At 41.6% G+C, this 27,227-nt stretch overlaps 1 protein-coding gene across 2 annotated transcripts; it reads right to left on the bottom strand.

Moving 5' to 3' along the window:
* Positions 1–252: 252 nt before the first annotated feature.
* On the bottom strand, positions 253–27,021 carry smoc2 (SPARC related modular calcium binding 2). 2 transcript variants are annotated; one of them, XM_061837845.1, is made up of 13 exons: positions 26,514–27,021; positions 20,102–20,264; positions 16,772–16,878; positions 15,110–15,209; positions 14,608–14,649; positions 11,639–11,719; positions 10,646–10,720; positions 8,950–9,136; positions 6,869–6,951; positions 3,221–3,320; positions 1,908–2,155; positions 1,668–1,705; positions 253–942 (listed from the first exon to the last, which is right to left on the bottom strand). In XM_061837845.1, exons 1-13 carry the CDS (start codon positions 26,586–26,588, stop codon positions 919–921), a joined length of 1,323 nt encoding a protein of 440 aa, XP_061693829.1. In that variant the 5' UTR covers positions 26,589–27,021; the 3' UTR covers positions 253–918. The 2 variants fall into 2 exon arrangements, with proteins under 2 accessions (XP_061693829.1, XP_061693830.1); XM_061837846.1 differs by having other exon boundaries at positions 11,639–11,686; positions 26,514–27,020.
* Between the last annotated feature and the right edge of the window lie 206 nt (positions 27,022–27,227).

A 27,227-nucleotide genomic window follows, 5' to 3' on the forward strand; every position in this document is an offset into this window, starting at 1 on the left:
ACACACACACACACACACACACATGCATGTGTGCACGCACACACACGTATCATTTTTTTAAGTGGGCACTTATTACCCAATGGTGATTGGTCCATCCATCTATCCTCAATTTACATGGGTACATGGGAAACCTGTGATAAGTAAAAAAAAGAACAGTCCACCCCCCCCCATTCTAAAATGTTGCTCTGGGGGAATTAGCAAACTGTCTCATAGTAGGATGATGCACGACCTTTGCTATGTATGATTAACACATTTTTAGGACTGTGTCAACAAGGTGTTTTATTGAATACAACACACATGGCAACAAAAAACATAGCAATTATGTTACATATGTAAATAACTCAAGCAGTCTAATTGGATTAGATTGACACACACAAAAACATTACTCATGCTAATTAGCAGTTGACTAGACACGGACAAAAACAAAATATGTATAAAACAGTTCTTTATTTCTAATAAACAAGAATACATGGAAATCTTTAGCATGTTTCTCATGTTAGTGTTTGAAACATGCTGCTATTAATGACACAGGAAAAAATACTATGTTCCAAATGAAAGGGTGTAATCTATGAGAAAACTAGAACAGCTTTATAGTCATCAACACAAGAGGAAAGGTCCACAGAAAGCGGCACGATATGAAACATCAAACATGAAAACTTGTACAACTCAGACACTCAAAGGACACATACATTGTATGTGTTAATCCATTTTGCTCGTCAGGACACACACACACCACACACACACACAATAAAGCTAACTACAACATTCACAGATTCAGCAGTCTGATTAAATACCTTATTTCTACAAAGTGAATTTACATTTTACTTTAAAGTACAAAGTGCAAATACTATGATTTCCGTTGTGGCCGATTGGTGATGGCAGAATCACCAAGAGGAAGCGAGATTCTCCGTTGCTTTTTTAGCCTTGCTTCTTCGAGGGGTGCTGAGGAGAAGTCACAAGCAAAGGTCACATCACTTTGGTATTCATATGTAGCTATATATGCATGTCTGTAATTTTTCATTCATTTTCAAAAGAAAAAAGGAACAAAAAGAGAAAACAACTCAAGCTATTTATTTTACGTCTAGCAGTTCCACACAATTGCATTGGATGAAAGCTCCTTGAGCACAACAATATTAATTTGGTACAACATTAAGATTTTTGTGTTTAGCCAAATTGTTGTGAAACAGCTTGACATAAAATATTGTTGTAAGGCTGGTATTTTGTTTGAATTGTAATTAAATCTCCAGTGAAAAAATAAATGAGAAACAAAGAGGTTTATTCTTCATCAACAAAAGACCTGATGGACAAAGCATTTATCCAATCACTGGATTTTATTTGTATTTTTTTTGTCTGGCTTTTCTAAAATGTTTGTCTGCTGCTTCCTCAGATGACTTCTGAAACTTGTGAAACTAATTTACATTATGTAAGGACATTGACGGCATTCTCGGGGTTTTGAATTGATCACCACTGGACTTGTCTGGTTGACTTCCAAACAGTCCAGCTGCAGTCAATACGATGCCCTGAGAATAAAACGACCTGCATGAATGAAAATATACACAGGCATTGACATTTAGAGCTAAATGAACCGAGTATTATTGAAGGTGACAAAAATAGTTAGAGTGTTAATATTGGGTAGGAATTGGGGGGAGGAGGAATAGTTGACTTACAAGTCTACTGGGAGATAAGCCTTCTCCTGTTTTGGCCCCTGTAAGACAAAGAGTGACAGAAACTTTAAATGCCACTGTATGGAGGAAATACATCCTCAATCTGGATTAATGTCACATCCTTCTGTCTACACCAAGTGTACTGTAAATTGACCTCTCTCTAACCTCCAATCCCCTTAGTTATTGTTGCTAAGCCTGTAAGCCTCATCACAGTGATTTCCATGGTGGTATTTCTCAACTCACCTTCTTCCTTGGTCACCCCCAAACAACCCATCAGCTCCTGCAGGGACAGGGCTTTGTCGTTGCTGATGTCACAATACTCCACAAACTTCTTGACACACTTCTTGGGTTTGGATTTCTTGCGCAGGAATCGTTTGAATGGCTTGATCTCCTTTTTTCCAATGTCACCGCTGGAGTTTTTATCCAGCTGACCAAAATACCAGTGGACCACCCTTTCCTCTAGCGTGTGGTTTGGGTCGGGCTCCATCACTCTAGAAGATAAAAATCATCAGGCTGGTATGGCGTTTCCCATCTCCACTAGTCAGGTTTAATGAAATAATATATTTATTTTGTGTCTTTACAGTGGAATCGCTAAGGTTGAATCCCCTGAGGAGGCGCAGCTGAAAATTGTAATCGCTATTATAGGAAAACGTGCAAGGGGCCAAGAGTTTTGTTAACGACAAGAGACTTAACGAGGACTCCCTGCTCTTCATTAGGTGTGGGACAGTTGTTTTAGTGTTGTTTGAATTTGTGTGGGAGGTTTTTTGTGTTTAAGTGGGTTTTGTGTGTGTTTGTGTGTGTGTGTATAGGGGGGGGGAGGAGTTTGCGATGTGAGATTTTGGTAAGCATGAGAGGGTTTTTGCATGAATAAGAGTAAATGTTATTTTTGGCCTATACAGGATTCCAAATGTAAGATGGCCTTGACATACAATATTTTGAGGTTATGAATGGTGCGTGGTGTAAAATTATGTTGTTCTTTTTCACTCCTTTCACCACTGTTCCATGTTTTCTCCATTTGTGGATAATGGCTCTCACCGTGGTTTGCTGGAGTGCTGAAGCTTTAGAAATGGCTTTGTAACACTTTCCACACTGATAAATCTCAATGAATGTATTTCCCAGCTGTTCTTGAATTTCTTTGTATGGTGGCATTTTGTTGCAGCATTTTGAGATCTTTTGACTGAGTTGCTTTTGTCACACATGTTGCATTTGAGTGATTTCTTTATTGAACATAACTTGAGGTCTGGTCAGTGCAAATGTTATTATGTTATTATTATGTACTAGGTATTCTGTAATTATTATTACATATCCCGTAAATGTCATATCCACAGTTAATTAATCACTAAACAAGGTTGCAATTACTTTTTTACAAAGAGATGAGTCGCTTTACATATATCTACCCCTTTGTAAATTAAATCACTAACTGCATTTTCTGTTTCCTTTGTCTGATATTAGCATTCATTTGTTTTTTTTTTCAACCTTAGAAGTTTCACTAACACTTGTTTGACTAGAGCACAAAATTATTTTGAGGGTAATAAAGCCATAGTTAAGCATCATACTTTCCGGCGGATGCTGGATCTGTGACTGCGTGAACCATGTCTGTTGAGAGCGCATCCAGAACGCTTGTCAGAAACTCCGTTTTCTTTGCACCGGGACAACCTGGAAAACAAGGCAACAAAGATGAGCGTGCAAGCTTGGAAATCATGTGGTCGATGCAAGGTGGTGGTGTAAGGATCTCAACAAACACAGAACCGTATCCTCCTTGTTAACAGCATTCGAGTGTGGAATGCTGCCGTCATAGGTGGCCTTATAAATGGCTGGGGAGGGACGTCATATAACAGGTAGTGTAGTTTCAGCGTGTAAAAGAGCAGAGGAGAAAATAAGCCCAAACACATCTCTCACTGTTGTCTTTAGCTCCTCATAAAGTTTCAGACCTCCCCATCATCTAGAGGAGGAACAGGATGTCTGTCAATCACCCAAGAGGTCCCTGAGTGGTTTTTGACAGCTGGACACTGATGCTATTCCTAAACATTGTATGTGTATGTCCATCCAGCACCTGAGACCAAACATAGTCATGAGTGAGCCAAGTACTGATGGACATTCTAATGGTGGGATTATGTAACATACCAAACCAAATAGAAACTCATTCTGCTATAGTCCATCAATCTAACAATGAGGACAATATTAATTGTAGAAAAATGAGAACTAAGAAAATAGGCCTAGGGTGGAATGACCCTAATGATAGTAACTGTCTGTTTGGTTGTATATAGTTTTAAGAGTGAGGCAAGTACCGGTGGGTTACTGTGGAGGAGCTGAAGGCTACAGAGGTCTGAAAAATTCTTGGAGTTTTCTTCTGACTTGCCTCTTTCTCACAGTCTGACATCCCTCGGCTTTTCCACTGCTACACTTTTTACGGCTCAGGCCTGCGGGGCCAGATTCTCCCTCGTTGGAGATAATTGCATGCTTTGGTCCTCTCTAACAGGTGGCGACTCAACACCACACCTCCTCGCCGCCCCGCCCAAATATTGTGGATCCGTTGTCCTAGGTTGGATAATACATATGCCCAAACTCTCCCGTGCTCTTCTTCACAAACTGAGCAGATTTGCATTCAGGTTTTAGGGGGCCCTCAATGGCTTGACCTGAGTAAAATTTGTGATACACCTGTGAGCTTCCAAAATGGCACTCTTGTGGTAAATATGTTGAGCCATACACACAATTGCACCATCAGAAGACAAAGTGATTTTACGCCATTATTGAAGGAGGTTAGGTTTGTGTCTTGAGCGCGAACCTTTACCTCGTATTGCTGCAGAAATAAAGTGCAAATCATCATTTGAAACTCTGCCTCTATTGGCTGCAGATGTCTGGTTACCATGAGCTAATCAGCTGTCTTTCAAATAAAAACTACATTTGTTTTTATGATTGTACCTTCAATGCCCATGTTTGACAGCTCAAGTCAAGAAAGCATCAAATCTCAAGATTATTTCCTGCATCTGTTCCAATGGCTCCATTTATCAAGCTGCTGCGTGCTGCAAAGGGTTGGCCAAAAAGGGAATGTGTGTACCCTTGTGTTGCTTTCAATAAGAAGCAATGTTATTTTATGGAGCCACATGGAGCACAGCTCTGTCAGCACTCACATCGGCAGCTCCCAGTGCTTGCCCAAAAAGTATCCCATGATCCCACTGTGGAGAGAAAGAACGTCAAATACATTACTTTCCACTCCAGCTCCTTTCAGGGCAAGTGGCTCCTTTTTTTGCATCTCGCCCCATAAACCTTTCAACGCCACCGCTTCGACAGCAAGTGGACTAAAGTGATGTGAAGGCGACATTTGTAATTTTGCCTAGTTTATACAGTAACCAGGTTTACAACCACTGACGCAATTGCTCATTAAGCAAACAAGCTGCTGGGGATTATTTTTTTTTATTTTTATTTTTTCAACAGTGCCCAGGTGCATTTCGAAATGGGCGTTTAGTGCATGTTGTCTCTAGAGCAGCATGAAGTCTGTTCATAAATATTTGTTTCAGCTGACGTGACAAATAAATATATTATTTGAGTTTGTGTTTCGCAACATTTCACGCACAGTGTGGCTCATCGGTCTAGCAATGCCGTCAGTATAAGCGCAAACACCAAAAGTGATGAGTAATATTGGCTGACACATGCAGTGTTCATCTATGACAGGCCGTCACACTTTTTTGGCAACACAGGTCATCTGTGAGCAGAGCCAGAGTTGCTCTGCTGCTAAAATGCAGCACCTGTGAGGCGGCGTGGCCATGTCTGGTCTGGAGCACGGCTGCATAAACACTTGAAGACTGGAGAAGAACACTGGAAGCTCTGTGCATTGGCCCCTGGAGTATTAGCATGTTTACCAAACCACCACAAAAAAAAAAGGAAAAGAAAAAAGAAAAACGAAACTGCTACACTGCCAAGCACAGCGCAAACTGTGGTTTGGTTAAGCTGCAGGCTATAATTGCTGTACTTTGTCTGCAATTTGATCTCGGAGGATACAATTAAATGCAACATGCATTTGAATTTATGGGAAGGGTAATAGAATCTGGCCAAACATGGCAAATAATGATTGCAAGTGGTTGAGTGATAATGTTTATGCGCACATCCATCAGTGAGAATCGACCAAAATAGCAGCAGTCCACACCCACTGTATTTTAAACACTCTTTCTTCATTTCAACTTTTCAACTAAATTTGCGCTTGTTCTCTGCTGCATCTCCTTCACGTATTTCACAGGACTACATTTTGTATTTAATTACTTCAACTGAAGTTTTCTTTTAATTTTCAGGTTCCATGAAACCTTTTTGAGTGAAGGCATATTTGCCAAGGAAGAACAACAATTTTGGATTAAAAAAATGTGTGTTATTCATTTATTTGCTATTTGAGTCATGATAGAACATGTTCTTTTGCAAAATAATTTAAACGTTAGAGTTCCATGACTATGGCATCTGTTACAAATATGACACTGGACTCCTTGCTTTTATTAACACCTCAACCTGGGTAGAGATCTATTATGCACTCCTGACTGCCACTCCTACTACCTGTTTTACAATGCAGCATTTTTTTTTGGGGGGGGGGCAGGGCCAAGATGAATCAAAATGTTTTTTGACTGGGAAAATTAGGTTTCAAATATATTAGAATGGTGCATTAAAAGGGCATATCCAACAAGGCATGGGGACCTCTTTGCAAGATAAAAAAAAACCTGGACAGAACAGAAATGAATGAATGAAAATGGGCTATCCCTTTTCCAGTTTTTCAAACTTTACAAGTAAGCCACGCTGACAACTCTCAAAAACACCATACTCACTTTTAATTGTGTTGTCGAAGGTATTGTCAGGCTACAGTATCACTGCATGTCTCTCACTTCCCATGAGCCATTACCTCCACCTTTGTCCCCTGCTGCTTCTCCTTATCTCCAATCTTTCCTCATCCCACTATCCTCCATCTCCACATGCTAGCGTGGATGAATCTCCACCGTTCTGTCTCCTGGCTAACTAACCAGAAGGGACCAAATCTGGCAATCCTCAAGTCTTTATCAAGCGCTTCCTTGACCAACACTGCTAATGATATCAGCAAACAGACACGCCTACATTGCTATCACAAGCTTTGAAGGATGGCAGCAGTGGGGGGCCAATGACTAAGGAACTTCTCCATGTGGTCTGAGCAGAGAAGAAAAGAAAAGAGTCTATCCGTCAGTGAGACATACCTTGTAGATGTCTGCTTCTGTAATAGTCCTTTGGTTTTGTTGGATGGGCCCTTGCATTGCCATCGCACTTTGGCTGCTCATACCTTGAGAACAAGAAACAGGTTAATCATACTGTATGTTATGTCACTCACTGTGAAATGTACCAAAGAGACAGTTTGCAACAATAAAATTTGTTATAAATCCATGACATTAAAATAGTTGTGGAAAAGCAGTGGCCCTTAAACACATCCAAAAAGGGGAAATGATTTACCGTCTGGTATGAGGACTGCAAGGGTGACAAGGCGAAATTATAGAGGGAGAAAGGCAGACAGGGAGCGTGGGACAAGGAAGCTTTCAGAGCTTCCCCTTGGCACGCCAGAGCCGCACTCACACTGCTCTGCTACTGGGCCAAAAGCTGGCCTGGGACAAGTCAAGAGAAGTGTCACAATCCATACTTCTGTGTGTGCTAATGTGCTCTTTGGCTCTCTGCCTGGTTCCTTGTTAATCTGATAACAAGCCATGTGTACCAATACCAAGTGCACCAGTGCCACACACTGCCAGCCTGGATGACCTCTGGCTCATTGTCAGCTGTGATGTTACAGCAACCGAGCACAAAGGTGAAATGTTTTTGTTTTTGATCGCTGTTTGTTTGCTGGTGTGTGACATAGTGAGCAGGATTATGCAAACTGTACACAATAAAATCCCACAGAGTTTTGTGGAGTGGTGTACAGAAGGAGAAAATAAATATTAAAATTTTTGCCACCTAAATTCACTATGTCACACATGCCTCAGGATGAAAACGGTAAAATACCACTGGTGAGTGGAACTGATGTTTGTCCATAAATGTCTTGCACCTTCTAGCACAGTGAATTTTGCCTGGGATCTAGCTCGAGTCTTGTGACTCGACAATTTTGCAGATTATGTGTATGGGCCAAAAAGAAGCCAGGTTCGTTTTGCAGAAGATGCTTAAAAAAATGAAAGCATAATCATTTATTTTTTAAGTTTAAGTCACCACCTAATTAATAAAACTTTCTACAGGTCCAGTGTGAAACAGTACGGCATCCATCTTATGTTATCACTCTTGAATGAGGATGTACCATGCCCACTCACAAAAATATGGACAAAGTAATTCACCACTTTCACATTTTCACATGGTTAGTTTTGTTTTGGAAGAGATCTGTGTTCAAATGTCATTGCTTGCTTTATTTTTCCTTCATGGTCTGTCCGTTTATGAACAACACTTGATGATCAATTAGGTGAAGAAGCACAATCATATTAAAAAGAAATACTCCATTCATGCACTACTTAGTTCATTAAAAGTCTTGGGATGGCTGTGGAAGACAGAGCTGTAAATTATCTCCTGGGTATACATCTTCATTGTCTCCCATGCTCACACATTCCAAGTATGTTTGTTTTTTAAAAAATCATAATTGGACCAGGTTTGGCTCCAAACAAAGTGAAAACTGCTAGAGATAGTGAAATTAGAAACCATAACTGTTCTACTAATGAAAAAAAAAAAAGTGAATAGCTAAACATGAAAATGTTTGATTTGGTGAAATCTAACATCTGCATTAGGTGTGGTGCCCTACTGTAATAGAAATGATAATAATAATAATAATAATAATAAAGCAAACTAATCTGTACAGCATTTGTTTCAGCACAGCTCAAAAGCTGAACACAGGTGCACACAAACAACTGCATGTATTATCAACCAGACACGAAAATTCAAAATATGATAAATAAAACTTCCTTTTTGGTCGAATCGGATTAACGTAATTTCCATTTATCTCATTGGGAAAGATTACCTTGGTTCATGAACAGAATTACTGAAAAGATTAAATTACGAAAATGAGTTTCCACTTTACAGTTTACCCTAAAGAGGGCTCAAGATATAACATGAGATTTGGAAAGAAGGGGGTTGAGACCGTCTATCATTGGATGTTGTCAGGCATCATGTCATGTCATCAACTCATGTCAGGCATTGGATTCATAAGACTGTCCAAGTTCCTCCCTCAATATAAAATCAAACAAAATCAATGCAACGCAAAGAGGCGGTAATCAGCAGTAATCGGTCAGTCCATTCTCAAGGTAGTCTGCCCTACCTGGTGGAGGTACCAGGTATGGGCCGTCCAGTGTCCACTAGGACACACCAGCAGTAACCAGTAGAGGGGTGACACTGGACTGGTTTGTACAATCCCCCTTGGCCACAATCCGGAACAAATACAGCATCATTCTTGTGCTGCCTCGCCTCCTCTTGAGCAGACTGTTGTTCTTGGTCACATGATGAGGCTGCAGAGCAAGATCACAGAGACATTATAGTCACATGAACACATTTTCATGTAATTGCAGGTAGATGTTGAACCACTGGAAGGAAAAGCAGCGGCACACAAGTGCTGCAGAGACAGGGTGCTGACTGCTGTATCTGCCCCCCCCCCCCGTGGCATTGTTTACAGACATTATTGGGCTAATGACACACCAGCCCAGCACCCCGTGTCGCTCGTCAAGTAAATATTTAAAAGCTCACCCATGCGCTGTGGATGTACTCTTAAGTGACAGAGAGAGAAACATTCAAGACAAATAGAAAAGCCTGGAACCTTCGCTTTCACACACCCTCACATACTGACACTCTACTGCAATGTAGCTTATTGTAATGATGCCAACCACGTGGATCTTTATTTACTTTTTCGCAATTCACTTCTTTCTGACAGAAAAATCTGATGGTCTCACGAGGAACAAAGATGGGCAGTGGCGTGCAAAGGGTAGGGACAGGGTAAAGAAGGGCATAAACCTGGATGTAGGGCCTACGAGCAGGATTTAGGGGGCATCAACAGCCATCACCCTATGAATTTTCCAGGGCGTTTTTCCAATTTGGAATATTCCCCCTGAAGATTGATTTTTGAAGTGGGCATAAAAAAAAAATCTGGCCCTGGGGAGTGAGTGAGCTTTGCACCGCACTGACGACAGGGTTTTTGCAAAGCCCCAGAAGGATTTAATCTTCTGCTGTGCAGATATCCAAGAGACATTAAGTATTAAATTCACAGATGCAAGCTCATCCCCTCTGGCCAAGAAGGCTCTTTTTTTTTTTTGCTGATTCCTTGAAGGATCGGAAACAATTATGCAGCATTATGGATATCCCTTTGTTTATTTTCATAAGAAATCTTTGCACGCACAGACACACACACAAAAGGGACTGAATGAAATGCCTCCCTGCTTTTCTTCACGGACTCTCCTCACTCCAGTAGCTCCATATGGGCGCTCTCTGTTAAGCTCATTTTCCTTCTTTGCCTCTCAATACCCCAAAGTGTGCATGTTAATCAAAACCATCCTACCCGCATTTCTCATGGCTTTTTTTTAATTGGTTTTAAATTATGATAATGGGATTCATACACAAATGCAGCCATGCATGCGCACTTTTGAGCTTAGATGAATGTTTTATGCAGGAAGAAACACAAATTGCCAAAGTCCAAAGAGGTAACTGATCTGTGTGCTCGGATCACTGTACAGTGTGAGTCAAAGAACAGCACGGATCAGGCCAAAAGAATAGGAGATACTGTGTTTGTTCCATGTGCTGATGATTACGAATAGTCTGCAAAAAGAAGAACCACAGCAAACCAGGCCCCAGAAGCATCATGTACTCCCAACACCAAGACCCCGCACCCTCCCCTGCCTCCCACCCATCTGTTGAGGAGCAGCCGCAAACGATGATGGCTCTCTAACGTCTGTAGCAAAACACAAAGCCTGCTTTCTTTTGAGGTCTGCAAACACTCAATCACAATGAAAAAAAATGTTGAAACTCACATGGTGCTCTGGTTCTATTGTTCTGCCGACTGCGGACCTGCTCCGTCCACAGAGTGGGGTACTGGGAAATGATGTCTGAAAGGTATCACCATGACAGCTTTATTTGCATCAATTGAAAACACAGTCATTTATTATTTGAGCCAAATGTACTTCCAAAACACACAGACATCAAGGTTCTTGGATCTGAAATTGCAAAAAGTAAACTGCATTTGACGGATATGGGTGGAAAAAGGGAAAATCTGGGTTGGGTAAAACATGAACTTGGCTGTAAGTGTAATTTAGCCTTTCGATGATCACATTATTTAAAAAAAAGAAAAAAAAGATATTCTTCCGACAATGAAATTATGAAAAAACTCAAACATAATGAGAGCGAGAGAAAGAGAGAGAAAAAGTGATTTGAATTGTCATGCACAAGTTCTTCTGCTTCCTCTGTTTTTGTAGTATTGTATGTGGACGTGCCCCATCCAACTGTCCAAAATAATCTAATTTAACTATGCATTCTTGAAGCGTATAGAATGATACTGTGTCCACATTAACCACAGTTTAACAAGGTCATGTTGCAGAAATACAGTAGGGATATATAAAACATCCATCTATCCACTTTCTATTCCTCCTGTCTTTGTTCGAGTTATGGGTGACCTGGACCTTTCCCAAATTACTTTGGACTTGAGGCAGGATAGACCCCACTCTGGTCACCAGCCAATCACAGAGACATATAAACAAACAACCATTCCCACCTATGGGCAATTTAAAGTCATCAAAAAAGATACCATGCATATTAATAGAATGTGAGAGGAAGCCAGAGTACACAGAGAACCTGCAAACTTTACATAGGATAGCCTAATGCTAACTTCCAATCATTTTCAAGATGTGTTGATTCAGCAATTTTACAACAGTATTAAACCACCAGTATTATTGACTACAAATCATACAAAGAGTGTGATGATGGCTGATGACTAATGGATGGATGGATGAGTGGACAGCTAGTCTCACCTTCTTCATCCGCAGGAGGTTGTGGATCCACCACTAAGCCAGTCTCATCTGCATTTAGAATGGAGAATATTTGCAAAGAGACTACAATTACAAGAGTAAACTTGATAAACATGATACATAACTTTGTGATATTTGCACGTTGCCCGGCCAAGAAGGGTGGAGGAAGAAATAGAGGTGAAATAAAGGAGTGGTTGTGTGTGTGTGTGCGTGTGAGTGTGCGTGTGTGTGTATAAAGCAGAGAAAGGGAAGTTACAATAAGAGAAGAAAAGAAGTTAGTGGTCATATACTCCCATGGGTATCATTGTGCTATGGGAGACAGAGCAAATGTAATCAATAAAAATAATCTTTGTAGACATTGCATCTGTAACAGGGAAAATGCAACCACAAGTCTTGCCGTGTGTGCTTTCAAGTTTTGTTGACCGTTCTGTGCCAAGCTGGGTGTTCCAGCTCACTAGAGGGAAAGTCCTTGGAGATGCGCCTGGCAGGGTGACAAAAGGTTGATCTAAATGTACACATGCTCATACCATTTTTAATTTCTGGTGCAGGGTAGACAATTTTGGTGAATTTGATCGGGCACAGGCAAACAGAGACCGAGCTCTGTCGAATTTTTTTTTTAAGTCACCTGCAGTTATCACCATCTCATTCTGTTTAATAAGGGTACCAGCTCACATTGTCTGTTGGTAGAGTGCTGTCATAGTGCTCCACTCACGCATAATTCAGTGCAAATACACATTTGCCAGCTATACAGAGAGTAGTTAATGAGTCTCCTGTCATGATGCCCTGGCTCAATCTTTAATCACATCCTGAAATCAGCTCAAAATTAACACTATCATTTTTGTAAGTGTGATCACCAGCAGGATTCCAATGAATTATCAGAGATCTGGCCGCCATGCTGACAAATCCCTCTTGGTTCGCGGTGGGGATGGTGGAAGCCACTAGTGCACCACAATTTTAAAGGAAATGAGAGGAGCCACTTCGAATGACGGTGACCAAAGGTAGACTGTAACTACCCCTACAGCAGTGGAGTCGCGCTCAATCTCCCCTCCATCCGCTCGCCGCTAGCCTACGAAATTACCTACACCGGTCAAACTCGCCTCTGGGGTAGACTTGCACGCACTCCTGGCTGCGCCGAATTTTTGCAGGCGATGAAAATGGAACCCACAGTATCTCGCTCTCCTTCCTGTGCTTCTTTTTCCAAGCATAAATAAAGGTAGAAAAGACACAAGTGTTGAAGAATGCAGTGGCCTAGTCAGGGAGTTCATCTTAGTGTTTGTTTGGTGTGTGTTTGTTTGATTTGTGGAAAGAAGAGGACGGGGATGGAGGTTTGGGATCGCTAAGGGTGAAGCCAAGGCCATAGGTGTGGTTAACCTCACTGAGGGTCACTCATTCTCCGTAAGTAAAGCTGCTAGTGCATGGGTCAGGCCAAATCAAATGGATGGCTCCACAAACAACGATCAAGAGTCAACATCTTTCTTTAAACAATGTATTGTTCGTTGTAGGCACGTCCATTGAATGTCACTTTGTTATACCAGCTGTTCATCTTCTTGATTGATGGATCAGACTACATAGTTGTGTGTTGCACCTATGTAGTGAGGGATTGAAATCCCATTTGAAAAAAAACAGTGTATTTATGATTGGGATTTATTATCAACCACTAATGATCTATCGTTGAGGTTCTTTACATGACTGCAACACCTCCTTTTTGCATCTGCCAGGAAACCCCTGCGCAATTTGTGGTCTTACGGGTATTAGATTTACTGCTGTTTGCCAGTCATAAGCTGCATATGTTTCCAGCAGGGAATGAATTTGTCAAGTTAAGCACCAGAGAAGGGTTTATGGTTAAGCATTTTGTCCTTTAATGATGCTTCAATCCCTTGACAATAAAAGTACTTTGACAGCTGTCATGGAATGTTTTGGTACTGATGGGCTTCTGTGGGTTGAAAATATTGCTGTAATTATTGCTATTTTCAGTGCAGACACACTGCACATCTACAGTTTATTAAAATTTTTGCCACCCACACCCCAAACCGCTTTTCCCATGTCTCCCACTTTCACCTCCTCCTTTCAATTTTTAATTTCCGGTTGATGTAAATTTAATTAGTGCCGCATGCTGAGATGGGCACTGTACCTAAGAGACAATCAGAACCTCTTTAAGAATTACATGCACACTTTGATACAGTCACATCCATTAAATCAAGCATGCAAACATGAGAAATTTACTTCCATAAGCAATAGGACTTTGAATCAATGGTAAACCCTCACATGATACATTTAAAAAAAAAAAATCCTCATTTAGAAAGATAAATTTGTAAACGTTAAGAGCAAGCTATTATAGAAGGGACCCAGAAGGAAAACTTGTGGTTGCTAGAAAAGGGTAGATATTGAAAGCTAAATTAAGGTAATGAATGAAGTGTTAACATTTCTTTGTATCTGAAAAATGCAACTCGGCTGAGTGATACAAATAGACAAGTACTTTAAATCATCCAGTAACACTGTTGAGATGAGTGGTTAAAACAACAGCACATGTTTGAGCATAATAAAAAAAATAATAACATTGTCAAATATTTCCGCTTCAAAGTTTCACTCAATTCACAAATTCATTTTATAACAGCCTTCAGGCTCTCTCAAGTGCATAAGATAGCAGCAGGAGAATCTTAATGTGCAATCCGAGCAGCACTATACACATGCAGGCGAACACACACATTGACATATACGAGTTTTGAAGGGTGGACGCACTCGTACTGACACACAAGATGACAGAAATGTAAATGCAATTTTAATGAGTTAAAGACAAGCAATGAATAGACGAGAATGGGAGGCTTCAGGGATTGTTGAAACTCTGCAAATAAGATCAACCTTTGTTTAAAGATGAGGAAAAAACAATTCATGATCTGAACTCGAGAGCAATATTTTCAAAAAAAAAAATCTCACTAACAATGACTTGACAATGTCTTTAATTGACTTCTCACCTTTCCCTGGCTCTCTTGTGGTCGCGCGCTCTTGTTTTGACCCTAAAAAGGAAAACCTTGATCTTAATTAAATGGCTCAAAACACTTGATAATGTAATCACTTATGACATACAGTATATATATTTTTCATAAAATTACAATAATCTGTCCCAGAAGGAAACATCTACTAGCACCACAGAAGACAGTAATACAGTACATTATCTTCTAATTGGATGTGAATGGAGATATATGTCTTAAAATTTCACACGAAAAATAAAATAATTAACTAGTAAATTATAAAAAGAAGTGGAGATACCATCTGACCCAGGGTTGTTCGTTAACCTGAATGTTGTTTGGGGGCAAACGTACTGCACTATAAATGTGTAACTTGTGGCGACAGTACAATCATTAAATGAAGATTGATTTTAAAAGGTCTGGCAATAAATTTGTGTTTGCTTTGTTTTTCTTCTAAGATGAGTAATAATTGCTTTGCCATCTCATTTTTTTGGGAAGCTGTGCCCACCTTGGCACCGAGGCTTTTTATTGGCCACAGCTGAGCCACTGATCGGTCGGCCATTGGGGGTGACACACCAACAGTATCCGGTGTAGCTGTGACATTGTACCTGTAAAGCAATTAACACACAAATACCAAGTTTTTGCAATGGTATCAGAGTGAAACTGTCTACTCCCTTCCCAAACAATGGACCTTTCCGACCCGTCTATCACTCGTACAATAATAGCCAATCAGATAGCCGCATTGTCTTAACCCCTCGCTTGACCCGCCCCTCTTGTCGCCATATCCCACAAGCAGTGTTGGTTATCCGTCACATACGCTTGGAAAAGTTAAGGTTACGAAGAAAATGATCCTCAGATGTGCTTGGGGAATGTGCAATTCTGATAAAAGATGCTAGTTTACAAGGGGCCCGGTTGATTCATTTTCCAAAAGCCTAAAACACAGTTGAGGAAGTGTCTACGATGGATTAAGGGTCGCCGAAGAGCACGGGTACAACTAAGTGTGGACAATATCAACAAACACAAGGCTGCAAGTATCTTCTCTGAGTTTTATTGAATTATTATCAGTGCTTTATACATTGCAGGAGAACAACTTTCACTTTGTTACTGTATCACTGACCTGCTGAAGGAAGTGTGTAATGTTTTTGGCCGAAGAGTCGGGTTAGTGATACGTAAATGCGCCATGTCATGCAAGAGAAATGTCTATTTGCGCATTTGTATCGCATCAGACTTTTAAAACAGGGTGCTGGGTTCTATTACGAACTAAATCAAATGAATACACTGATAAAGACTACAATGATATTAAATGAATACAACCACTCACTTATAAAGACTACAATGATATTATTCGTGATCTTTCCAAGTAAAAAGTACTCACCCTGCTTTACATGCACAGTACGATTCCATGATTTTATCCTGTTGGATTTCAATATGAAGTTTGTGAGGCGTCAAAGTTTTTTTGCATCGATCGCCAACGTTTTGTTGTAACTCTGACATTGCGTCCTGCTCCGTCCAAAATATTGATTTCTTGTACATATCCTTACATGAAATAGTTGAGACCTCTCTGTAGAACTCTCTTGGACAAGTCTGACATATTTGGCAAAAAACATACACCAATATTATCTGGAATACGCAATAGAGAATCCAGTTCAAACCTGTTATGTTCAGTCGCCATTTTGGAATATTGTGGGGCATGCCAACTGTAGCTAAGGGGGTCAGAGCTGAAGATCGCCAGTCGAAAAGGTCCATTCTATCCATCCATCCATCCATCCATCCATCCATCCATTTTCTTATCCGATTATCCTCACGAGGGTTGCGCGGAGTGCTGGAGCCTATCCCAGCTATCAACGGGCAGGAGGCGGGGTACACCCTGAACTGGTTGCCAGCCAATCGCAGGGCACATTGCGACAAACATCCACACTCACAATTAAACCTAGGGGCAATTTAAAGTGACCAATTAATGTTGCATGTTTTTGGAATGTGGGAGGAAACCGGAGTACCCGAAGGAAACCCACGCAGGCACAGGGAGAACATGCAAACACCACAAAGGCCGGTCCGGGAATGAACCCGGGACCTCAGAACTGTGAGTCCACCGTGCCACCAGTTTCTACAGTGCATAAACGCCCCACAGCAACCATCCCATGCATCCCAAAGTTAACATTTATTTAGTTACCTCACTATACGTGCCATCGGGGTTGCATACTGGCACAAAGACCTGAGGAAAAAGCTTCTTGGCCTGCTGCTCTGTGTACTTCTTCTCTGCTACGCATCTGGACGTATCTGAGGAAAACCACAAATCACCTCAATCACAACACATCACAGAGAAGCACAATACGACCCACAGCTCGATTACTTTCTTATGCTGTGCAGCTGTACTCCCAGTATTTCCAAAAAGCGCAAGATGCTGAATCGCATGCAGCATGATGACTTAAAAAAAAAAAAAAAACTAGGGGGTTGGAAGACGGGGAACGGACAATTCAAAACATTCCGGAAACAGCAGATCAGATGCTTGTGTGGCTGGGACAAGAACCAACACTTATTCTAGTCTTATTAGGAGCACGCGAAGCTGGTCTGGATGGTGCCTGGTGGTAAAGCCATTACGGAAGTAGACGTCTCGTGCTGCTTCTGCAGAACATTCCAGTCAAATGGAGAAAAGGGCTGACAATGCACAAAGCAAACCTAAACCTTCCTCGGTTTGCCTCTCACCATCTCATCATGTACCCGTTCAAGTGTTTGTAAATAGAAATGTGCACTAGCGAGCGCTTGCTTACGTGACCGTCACACTAAACATAGTATCAATAACTACATTGACTAAACAATGATCCTTAATGACATAGTTTTGGTAAACCTAATTGGGGAGTCATATTTAATCATATACATCTGCCACATGTTTTTTTAACCTCTCAACTAAGGATAATGACTATGAAAAAAAATCGCATACAAAATAAACGAGTGTGTGGTCAATTTCAATAACTGTCTTATATAGGGTCAAACAACAAAAGGGAGATAATAAAATGTGCCCTGCGATTTGAAAGTAAGCTGAGATTGGGTCCAGCCTTAGATGGCTAAGCGGTACAGAAAATGGATGGCTGAATTTAATATGCCGCTTGCAAACATATGACGTGCACACCTAATAAAACCTTTTTCCCATAAAACTGAGATTGGAAAGACACCAGCAAGTCTGCAACACTCTTAATGATTGACTCAATAAACCATTACTTGGACAGCCATGGTACTGTGCTATACATTATATTTATATTCATAACATATCCTCACAAATACAGGGCTAGGAGAGCAAATATTGGCTAAAAATCAAAAGCAGTTGCCTATCTGATATATTTCTTTTACAAACATCTTTTGAAAAAAAGTGCTACACACTTTTATTAATAAAATACATGACTACATGATCAATAAATGTGGCGACAGGTACTTATGAAAGTCAGTCTTTGTGAAATCCATTCTGGGAAATATTGTCAGTTGTTATATACTGGCCAACTACTTTTGATATAAAGATGCATCCATTGTCATCAGGGTCCCGGGTGAGCTGGGGCTCATTCCAAATAATTTTGAGCGAGAGGCAGGGTACACCCTAGCCTGGATGCCAGCCAATGGCAGGGGAGATATAGACGGGAGAACATGCAAATTACACAGACCAGAAGAATCCCAAAGACCAGATTCAAACCCATATCCACAGAACGGTGATGCAGATGTCCTACAATGACAGGTCAGCGTGCTGCCCACTTACCACTTATGATAAACATCCATGCATCCATCCATTTTCTTAGCCACTTATCCTCACAAGGGTCGTGGGGAGTGCTGGAGCCTATTCCAGCTGTCAACAGGTAGGAGGCAGGGTACACCCTGAACTGGTTGCCAGCCAATCGCAGGGCACATAGAGACAAACAGCCGCACTCACACCTAGGGCCAAGTTAGAGTGTCTGATTAATGTTGCATGCTTTTGGGATGTGGGAAGAAACCAGAGTGCCCAGAGAAAACCCACACAGGCATGGGGAGAACATGCAAACCCCTCACAGGCAGGTCGAGGATTGAACCCAGGACCTCTGAACTGTGAGGTCAACACTTTTTTCCACCATGCCGCCCATGATAAACATGTAAAGGTTTTTTCTTTGACCAGATAAGCAATAAGAACTATCAAGAATAATACATTTTATTGTGCTTGGTGCTAATGATGAGAGGGTCTAAAACGGCCATGACTTCAACTCATCGGGTTGGCCAACTGCACCATCTGTTTAAAGTCTCAGAGACGCTTCAATGGTAACTCAGTGTGACACACAGTGCCAGTCTGTCTGGCAGGTTCATAGACCATCAAAACAATGACTCACGCAACACTTTAAAAATGTGCCCATTTGGTCACAAGACTACAAGTTATTGGCATGGCTTACATAGTCAATATGAATTTTCCAATGGACGCACAAAGTCGAACATGCTATGTCTTTGTTTAGCGTGTCTGTGTGTGTATGTGTGTCACGGGCACTCGTGAGGAAGGGCAAGGTGATAGAGGAAAGCGGGGAATCAAGGACTGCTTAATTAGATCTATTGGAAAATCCCAAAACCATCATTCTTGTCCCAGGGGGGCTTTAACCTAAAATGGCTGAATGGAAAAAATGACAGGACATGTGATTCATTCCAGCTCAGTTCTAGAAAACAAATGTAATATCGTTCTCACCCTCTTTGTGCTATTAGACCAAATGAGTCCTCTGTCTCCTTTCACCTCCTAATATGAATGCAGCACTTGCTCCTTTCACCCTTGCCATCCAGAAGCAGAGGGGGGTCTGCACTCTTATAGACCCACTGTTTTTGACACATACAATACGACTTTCATGGACTTTCCTCCCTTTCAGCTTCCTAGCTGGAATTCAGCACGGTCCTCTACATCCAGATGTCTGCTAAGAGATGTTGTCATAGAGACCTAGCATAGCCATACAATTGTGGAAAATGCTTCTCTATCAAACAAGACCTTTCTTTATCTTAAAAAACACTTTCACTTGCACGGTCTCAAACGGTAGCATGTCTGACAATAACTACCAGGGTAGTAAGCGTGGGAGATTGAGACAGCAACATTGGGGAGCTTCACTTCTTCCAGCGATCCTAAAACACTATAGAGCTTCCCGCCATAACTGAGGGGCGACTAACACGTTAGGTTATGGTCAGGGCAACACAGACCCCTTTAATGAAGAAACGGATTTGTTATAATCTGAAAGCACACAAGTTCAACTGTGCATGTCACGTAATGTAAGTCTTTTTGAAACAGACGGAGAAATAAGAAAATAACGCTGTCCATATCTGTTCTCCGCTAATGTGAACCTCTGGAGGCAGCCAACAAAGCGTCCCACACACTCTCACCGTGTCAACCCCACTTGTCCTCCCAGCACTCAAAGAATCAATTATGCTGAAATGAATTTAACCCAGAAGTTTCTCCTGTGACCCCCCTCTGCGCATTTGAGAACATCAGGCGGCGATGAAGCGTGACTCATGACCTGACCTTTGCATGGCCCTCGGATGACCTCCAGCTGGGGGTCGCGGCACTTGGCTCGAAGGAACTCGCATCGAGATGTGAAGGTCCTCCCGTCTGAGGCACACAAGGGTTTGCGAGGAGCTCTACTACATTCCATGTTGCACTCTTTATCCTGATCCACCCGCAGGAACTGCAACACGGAGAAAATAGGAGATACGATGAGGAAGCAGTTGAAAGAATTCTTATTACTATCAGTGAGTACATTCCATGATAAATTTGGTGCATGTGTATCCGTCATGGGGTTATCTCTTTCTATTCATGTCGTCCAGTTACTGTGAAACAATTACTATCATTTAGACATTGATAGGGCTGCGAGTCAATCATACTGTAGAATTTCTTAAATAATTCAAATAGACACAAATATGTTGTCTGAGGCAACGTCAACCCCAGCAGAAAATGTAACTCTTCTGTAAGTCTGTGCCAACACCTGCACCTGGAGTCGCACCCGACGATGTTTTACTCAGCCATGAAAAGAGAAACATGACAACGCGGACTCTTGGCTGAACGCTTCGGATCACCTGTGTCAATGCCACCATTGTATCAGCCATCATGGTATGAAACCCCCTCGCCAAGGCACACAATAGGGCGGTGGTGGTGAAGGGGGTGGCAACCAACTGTGACTGCTACAATGACTGAAAAGCCAGTGGATGATAGAGTGGCTCAGTCAAATAGATGACAAGCATCATCGCGTTACTACAGTGGGAGAGTTAAGGCTTCATAAAGTTCACATGATTCATCTTTAATGCAATTAAGACGTGAGTTACACCAAGAAGAAACAACTTGCAGGTGCTGGATTTAGTTACACTCTTAGATAAACTTGCTTTTCATACTGTATGTCTGTTTTTATAAGGGAAATATTTGCACGAGATTATGTTTCCATTGAGGCTTTTGTTCAATTTGCAATGACAGCTGAGTGAATAAACTCTCTTTCTGCTATTCAGTGAATTAACAGTGGATCCCTACTAAAGTTGATTGTGAATTTACGTACAAAAGCAAGGGTACGGCACGCCACAGAGCAAGAACAAACGACCCACACAACCCTGCAGAGGGTGGGATGAACAGCAGTAAAAGAAATTTGTTGCGTCTGACATCTGACAAATCAAGTGAGGGATGGTGTTTGGTGGCAGTCTCCTATGTTCAGACGAGCAAGGCTGCAGGGCTGCACTGCACCTGGAAGGGGGTTGGCAGGGAGGGAGGAGGCAAAGTTGCCTTGGGCTATGTGTGTGTGTGTTGGTGCAGATGGGGGGTTGAGCCAACCCTGTCGACCCAGCTCATAAATCCTTTCAGAGTGAAGAGGCTGGTGGAAACATATCGGAAGAGGAGTTGTTATGGAGTTGATTTAATTAAAATGTTCAAAAACAATCATTATTATGAGCCCTTCAGAAATATGCCTGCGTCCCTTTTCTTTCAAAGCTGCATGTCATCTAGACAAGGAGAACAAATGAATGAACGAATGCTGATGACGAAGAACTTTGCGTTACGAGAGCACACTTATCCGTTGTCGCTCAACCAATACTGAGAGAACCAGCTTTTCTTCCTTGTTGGCAAAAACTAAACACGAAAAAAAAGTCTTTATTGTATTTCAATGGCTGAATCCAAAAGAGCGAGAGGAAGACCAAAGAGAAGGTTTATGGATGTGGTGAGGGAAGACATGAGGGCAGTTGGGGTTGGAAAGGAAGATGCAGGAGATAGGCTAAGATGGAAAAAGATGACATGCTGTGGCAACCCCTAATGGGACAAGCCGAAAGGAAAAGAAGAACAATGGCTGAATCCAACAAAGTGCGAATTACATTGCGATTGTACGAGATTGCAGCTCTGACAAGCCTTGGAATACACCTGCACATTTTACTGCTGTGATTCTCAACCACGTTTTCACGACACATTTGTGACCAGTCAGAGATCATCAGGTGTGCTGTCGGAAATGATCGGATGCATTTCACTGGTCTCAAATTATTATTGGAGGCTATTGGGTTATTGGCTAAATATATGTTTGGAAACTCTGTTCCAATGAATTCAACGAAGTGACGTCTCCCCAAATTCCACATTTGGATCATCCTCTGAGGTGTAGCTGATAGTTTAACCATCTCAAGGAGTAAAATAAGGACATCATAATCTTAATACATCTCTCAGTTTGATGCAGACCAATCCCAGATCGCTGAGACTACAACCACAACAGTCAACACATCGTTAAATTAATTCTTCTCATACATAATATTCTTATTGAAGTAGGGCTGGGCATCATAATCACTTAGCTGTTTTCTCAACTGATCATTGAGAATTCAGCTGATTGTGTGGAACTGATTGTTGATTGATCAGTCTCATTGTGCATACACACTCACACACACTTATATACAATGTACTGTATATTTATGTACTGTACTACAGATACATGAAAATTCTACTTTAGTACAGAAATTAACCATTTGTACATACTTCATTCCAGCTAGAACCATCTGAGACAAAATGGAGTGCAGTAAATGGTTGCGACCAGTAGAGGAGCTGGGAATTCATCCCCCCCCCCCAAAAAAAAGGTGTGATATTAAGCAGTGATACTCAACAAGTGGGTCAGAAGGCAAAAGTGGGTCGCGGACCTGTTATGGGCAGATGAAGACAGTGAGTAAAAAACTACAGGGGGTCCTCAAAATGAAAAGCTTTCAGGCTTACAAATGGCTTGCAATGAACTATTTTGCAGAGTACCATAATAATTTGTGGTCACGCAGCACATTCAGTTACTGCTATACTTACAGTACAATTCAGGCCAGTTTTATATTATAGCGCAGATGTATTTTTTGTGTGTTCTGATTTATGTGCAAAATTCATAACAATTCGTAAACTGAGCACCCACTTTAATGTGAAGTATTTTATTCGCAACTCAGGTCATATTTTAATGTAGAAAATAACATCTTTTTGATGTCAAAAATATTACTTGTGATGTAACGGTAGGCCTACTCAACTTCGTATTTGTTATACCTCTGGACCGTACTCAATTCCCACACAGAACGACCTTGGACTGAAGGGACTTTTCAGAAAAAAATTAGATCAGATCCAGCAGATCCAAAATACAAGTGAAATTTTGTGTCCACATTGTGTGCAATTGTACTTTAGTTTAACATATTTATTTTTGTATGCACAGTTGTGGCAGCACAGTGGTGCAGCTGTCGCGCTCCCAAAATCATGCAACCTTAATTGGACACTCCAAATTGCCCATAGGTGTGATTGTGAGGGTGTCTGCTGTCTGTCTCTGTGTGCCCTGCGATTGGCTGGCAACCAGTTCATGGTGTACCCCGCCTCCTGCCTGTCGACAGCTGGGATAGGCTCCAGAACTCCCACGACCCTTGTGAGGATAAGCAGCAAAGAAAACGGACGTACAATTCCCCATTGTTGATCAAGGAAATATAATAAAATCTCCATGCTTATGTTTAAGCACATTTCAAGTTAAGGAAAGCCTTTGCTGAAAGACAAGCACAATCCAACTGAAAATAGAAACATTGTTCTCTATTTTTTAACAGAATTCCACATTCAATATGCTCCACTTACGCAACAAGGATATTATAGTTCTCTTTCAACTGGTGCATATCTTTTTTTTTTTTTATTGGAACAGGTGCTCAAATATTACGGCACTCCATTTTTTTTCCTGCCACAACAATTCCCAAACATTGTCACTCACAATTATTTTCTATTTGTTCATCAACATTCCTCTATTTTTACATTCTGACTAAATGAAAAAAAGGACAGGTCAGAAAGACACTTTCTACCAAGACTTTCTCAAAACAGCATGCTTGTTTCGTGCCATGCTGGTGGCCTAAAAGCCTTGCCACATCTCATGCTGGACATCCCAGCGCCTCTACAACACCGCTATTGTCATTATCTCCCCACGCCAGCCAACAGCGTGACAATCCAAACAGATTCATCCATCAAAGCAGCATCCTCCTCGAGGTCCGCTGAGCAGCACAAAGCGAAGTGACAAGTCTCTGTGAGTTTATGATAAAGCTCCAAGAGAACTGCAAAGAGAAGCAAGTGAGCCATGAAATCAGCCACCCACAATCACCATCACTGTTTAAAACACTGAGATAAATATGCTACAGAGAAATTTTCCACCAATATAAGCTTTTCAGAAAGTGGGTTTTTGATGCAAATGTTTGTGCATTTGACCAGAGATGATGGATGGGTGAGGCAGAGCTATGCGCTGACTCATTCCAACACCTCATGCAGCAACAGTACGGAGTGAAAGATTACTTTGAAGTTTGGCAGCGGAACTTCTCATCACTTATCATTAAATCATTACTTATACCCCCATTACTTTCCTTGATAGCATCAAATGAGATGTGAAGGTTGCAGCACATCACATGTCACAAGTCCGTACAATATTTATACCAGTCTTTCTTTTTTTTTTTTCCTGTATTTGATGGTTTCTTATTCATCTGCATGGTCTGTGTGACACGTTACCTTTTCTGTTTTCGGTAGCAGTACCAACAGATGGCGGACTAACAAGAGAGTCAAGACAGGACAAGACAGGTGTCCAACTAAGACTAACCAGCATAAAAATCTAATCCAATTATCTCTGGCAACATTCTGGTTCTGAATGGCGTATGAAGAAGGCGAGCATCCAGCAGAGAGCACATTGTAGGCTCATATGGGACTTTTGGGCTTGGGGGGTGGGGGTGGGAGCCTCCTTCCAAGGCCCTGAGAGGCCCCTCACACCACCGCCAAACAAGGTCAATGGGGTCCCCAGCTGAGAGCCGAGGTAAACGTGTTAAATGGCCTTGGCGGGAGTTTCCTGCGTGGTCGGTCGGATGCTACAGGGATCATTAGTCTCAAGCGTAGTGGAAAGGGAAGAAAGTGACAGCCTCCAACCATGCAGGCTACTAACTCAATCAAAGGAATTGCTGTGAAAGATGTCCAAAAGAAGAGGCGATGCTGAAGAAAGCCCTCTGTGTGTCAAGTGATGGTAAGAAGGTCGCTTGATACAGGCCTCTGATTTAATGAAATCATGGGGACCAACGGAGGCCATACGTTTGACATCCATTCAAGACTTGTAAAGAGAACAGCAGTGGTGATGTGCCCACATCTCTGCACTCACTATTTCATGCCCTCAGCCATGGAAAATGTTCTCATGAAAATCCCAGTCAACTGTCCCACAGGTCTAGCCTCTTTTTTTGACCTCAAATATGCACAAAGTAGTACATGCAGGCCTACTCACAGGAAACCAACCGGCCTCTCATGTGTCATCCGCACAATACACCGTTAATCACACGCAGAAGACAAATCCAGCTTGCCATGTGCCATGATATTAAAACGCAAGTGAAACCCACAACGAGGAAGTTTGATACAGACCGGCCATGACATAAGTTTTATTGACATGGCAGAGGGGGTTACTTATAAAAAATGCTCCAATGTGAACAAAATAAATACAATTAAGAGGCGCATTTGCCCGTGCAACATTTCCTCCCATGCACATTCCACAGCTCCACTGTGTCATCAGGAGAGAGGATCTCTGACCTTTCACCTGCAGGTTAACAACTCATGGTCATTTGTCTCCAACTGGATATTAGGGCATTTTGGGCCAGAACATAAATAATGTTGCCTTGGGGAGGTAGCTGTCACATCAACCTGTAAATCAGGAAAACCTTTGACAGCGCACATTCCACCCTGCTGCTGAATGTGCACTTGATAATGAACAATGTTTTTTTTTTTTTTTTATTGAATTATAATTTCACCAGACTGTAATGCAGAAACAGAGCAGTTTTACGAAAAATTACAATAGGCATTGCTGCCCTGCATGCTTCCATAGAACAATGTCAATGTGCTTTGGAGGTTAAACACATGCTAAAGAGCCCTTCCAAAATGAGTGTAACTTCCAATTATTATTTTTTTTTGGTGGGGGGGGGGGGGGTGCCATTCTATCAGACACAGCCAAAAGGATTAAAGGAATATTTTAAAATCTGAATTTTCCAGATTACAATCCAAATTGTTTGATAGCGTTTGGACAAAGGGGAACATCATAGCCATATGGTACATATTACATATGGTAATATTGCCTTACATACTATAGAACACACACTGGGTTCATATATGGATAAAATGAGGGGTGTATTTTTTGGTACAATAAAAAGCAAAGTTTCTGTCATCTGCAAAACAATATTTTTTGTATTAATTTATTTAAACCACGAGTACACAATCACGCACATAGATACGGCACAATCGCATTAATTATGTTTCAGGTTGTTATAATTGATATTGATAGAAAGCGACTGGGAAGAAGTTGTGTCTAAGTAAAACTGACACTCCTTCCATGCGCATAAAGTAGTCATTGGTTGCACAAGTAAATGCATCGCAAATGAGGTGGATGTGGGCAATTCAAGCAAGCGGGCATTCGTACCGTGAGAGCGGAGAACTTTTGAGCGTGTGCGGCGCTCAGCAGACAGAGGAAGGCCAGCAAAGGGCAGACGCGCATCCTGGCGCAATGTGGCAAGCGGGTCCAAATTACGCAGAGTCCAAGAGCACACCTGCGCAAACTCAAGACTGCGTCCGAAAAACAAAACACAACAAACAAACGAGTACAAAATAAAAACACAACAAAAATGAATTTAAAAAAAAAGTCAGCGATGTATTGAAAAATATTAGCTAGCCTATTTCTTCAAAAAGCCAACTCGAATCTTCCGCTGCTTTGCTGTTTTTCGTCAGTCAAGCTTTTGGGTTGCTTCCGCGCTGCTGTTTATGCAAGCAACTCTCCTAATTTCACTGAGTGTGATCAAGCCCTCTGTCGCTGACCCTTTTTTCCTCCCTCTACAAGTCTTCCACTTTTCCTTCCTCTCCAATCCTCCTTTTTTCACTTCCTCCAGACCTCCTCCCTCTAGACTTCGCAGTCAGACGCAGCACCTCCACTTGGGAAGGTGGGAGGGTGAGAAACTCTCTGGAGCAAAGACTCCAGATAATCTTGTCCTTCTCACGTTCCCTTTGCGACTTCAAAATGAAATATTGTGTGACGGTGTGTTAAATATCGCCATACTTGTCAGTGTGATGCATATAAATGCCATTTCCACTATTCTCTCATTGAATACTGTATAGGTAGTATACTGAAAACCCCCAAATG

The sequence above is a fragment of the Syngnathoides biaculeatus genome, chromosome 12, assembly GCF_019802595.1.
Source record: "Syngnathoides biaculeatus isolate LvHL_M chromosome 12, ASM1980259v1, whole genome shotgun sequence".
NCBI classification, from domain to species: domain Eukaryota; kingdom Metazoa; phylum Chordata; class Actinopteri; order Syngnathiformes; family Syngnathidae; genus Syngnathoides; species Syngnathoides biaculeatus.